At 38.4% G+C, this 1754-nt stretch overlaps 1 protein-coding gene across 1 annotated transcript; it reads right to left on the bottom strand.

The window, feature by feature from the left end:
* Positions 1-730: 730 nt before the first annotated feature.
* LOC129940830 (uncharacterized) lies at positions 731-1066 on the bottom strand. The gene has a single exon (XM_056049330.1). It carries the CDS (start codon positions 1064-1066, stop codon positions 731-733), a length of 336 nt encoding a protein of 111 aa, XP_055905305.1.
* Positions 1067-1754: the final 688 nt, after the last annotated feature.

The raw sequence follows: 1754 nt of genomic DNA, 5'->3' as shown, positions 1-1754 counted from the left end.
CTCAATTGATTTCGAGGAAAATTTTAGTTCTGTACAAGACCGAGCAGATGAGCTTAATACGTAAAGGCGTCAAGCAAGACCAAAAAAGTGATTTTTGGAAAGAACGTCTTGAACGAAGAGGAGACGTATTGTAGAGATCGCTGACGTCATTAATGAAGATATCGCTTGAGCTTTAAAAAAATGGCAAGCCAAAGAAAATGACCAAATTAAAAAAAAAACTTTATTTAAATGATGCTTTGAAATTTTTCGTTGAAGGAAAATTGTCAAAACTTTAGTACTTTGAAATCAGGAGCTTGGCAAACTAAAAAACTAAAGACGTTATGAGTTATGTAAATGTTCTTAAAACGAAACGAAAATGTTGCTCAGAATTTAAGACAATCAAAATATCGGATTAATTCGGCGTGTTTTTTGGCATTGCTATCTGCAGTCAAATACGATTTCCCAAAAAAAACATATCAGCAGTTGCCCATCCACAGCTGTTTTTTTTTATATATTGTTTTGTTAGACTTGTCTATCCGAAAAAACGAATTTTATTTCAGATTATTTTAGAGTTGTTTTTACGTACAAGATTCACAAGAAGATATGGTGAGAGAAATAAAGAAAAAAGATTTTCAAAATATTAATTTGTTCAAAGCTTGATTTGTTATTTTGGTTTTGTTTCGGATAAATTTTTGACATATTGGGATATGTTCGTAGATTTGCTCAGTCGTCGTTCATGAAATTGAAGTGCTTATTGGAGGCCCTTAACTGGCCACGTCTTTCTCTGGGAGTTAGCTTGCGATCGCACTGTAGATTTCCATGTTGTTCTTGGTCTTCCAACCCGCCGTGACCCCTGAGGATTCCAATCAAAAGACTGCTTCGCAATATCATCGTTTGGTTTTCTCAGAGTGTGACCAATCCATTGCCATTTGCGCTTTCTGATGTCGATGTCCAAGCGCCTCTGACCTGTCCTACGCGACAATTCCTGGTAAGATATTGTTTGTGGCCACCGAATTTTAAGGATGTGACCAGACAGCGGTTTACAAAAGCCTGCAATTTTCTCGATTTGGTGGCCGAGAATTTCCATGTTTTACAAGCATATAATAGTACGGATTTCACATTGGATTCAAAGAATCTCAGTTTAGGAGTGCGTAAGGAGACTTGACTGGATTTATAATTTTGGGACAGAGCAACAAAGGCAATGGGAGCTTTATTTATTCTGCTTTTTACGTCCAGATCCGTACCACCAATTGCTGATACAATACTTCCGAGGTAACTAATTGTTGGATCTCTTCAACAGGCGTGTCATGCTGAATAATACGATGTTGTGTTGGGGGCCTGTTAGCATTATTTTTGTGTTTTTGCTATTTATTTTAAGACCGCACGATTCTCCTCGTTCAGCCCACTGATGTTATTTGTCATGATGCATATATCGTCGGCAAGGTCTAAATGGCTAAGCCCTTCAAACGTTTTCCATTGAATACCTTGCCTCTCAGTTGTACCGACGACGCTGGCCGTCAGAACATCATCTATCGCCAGCAGAAAAAGAATTGGCAATAAAAAATCCCCTTGTCTCACAATCTGACGCACTTCGAAAAAGTCGGATAGTAGGGCACAAAAGTGATCCTTCCACCTGCGAAGTTGATCTTCAATTGATACCAATGGTGTCCCATCCACATCCATTACAGGATGATTGTTGTTGCTTTTTTTCCCGACAACTTCTTTGGCTATTTGGTACAATTCTCGGATAACTCCTCTTCTTGCACCGTTTTCAG

Source organism: Eupeodes corollae, chromosome 1 (genome assembly GCF_945859685.1).
Source record: "Eupeodes corollae chromosome 1, idEupCoro1.1, whole genome shotgun sequence".
Classification (NCBI taxonomy): Eukaryota; Metazoa; Arthropoda; class Insecta; order Diptera; family Syrphidae; genus Eupeodes; species Eupeodes corollae.
The sequence above is the reverse complement of the archived record's forward strand: the minus strand, read 5'-3'. Positions and strand labels throughout refer to the sequence as shown.

Bases quoted from the DNA above. Each gene is read 5' to 3' on its own strand.
- LOC129940830 (XM_056049330.1), bottom strand. From the start codon at position 1,066: ATGGAAATTCTCGGCCACCAAATCGAGAAAATTGCAGGCTTTTGTAAA.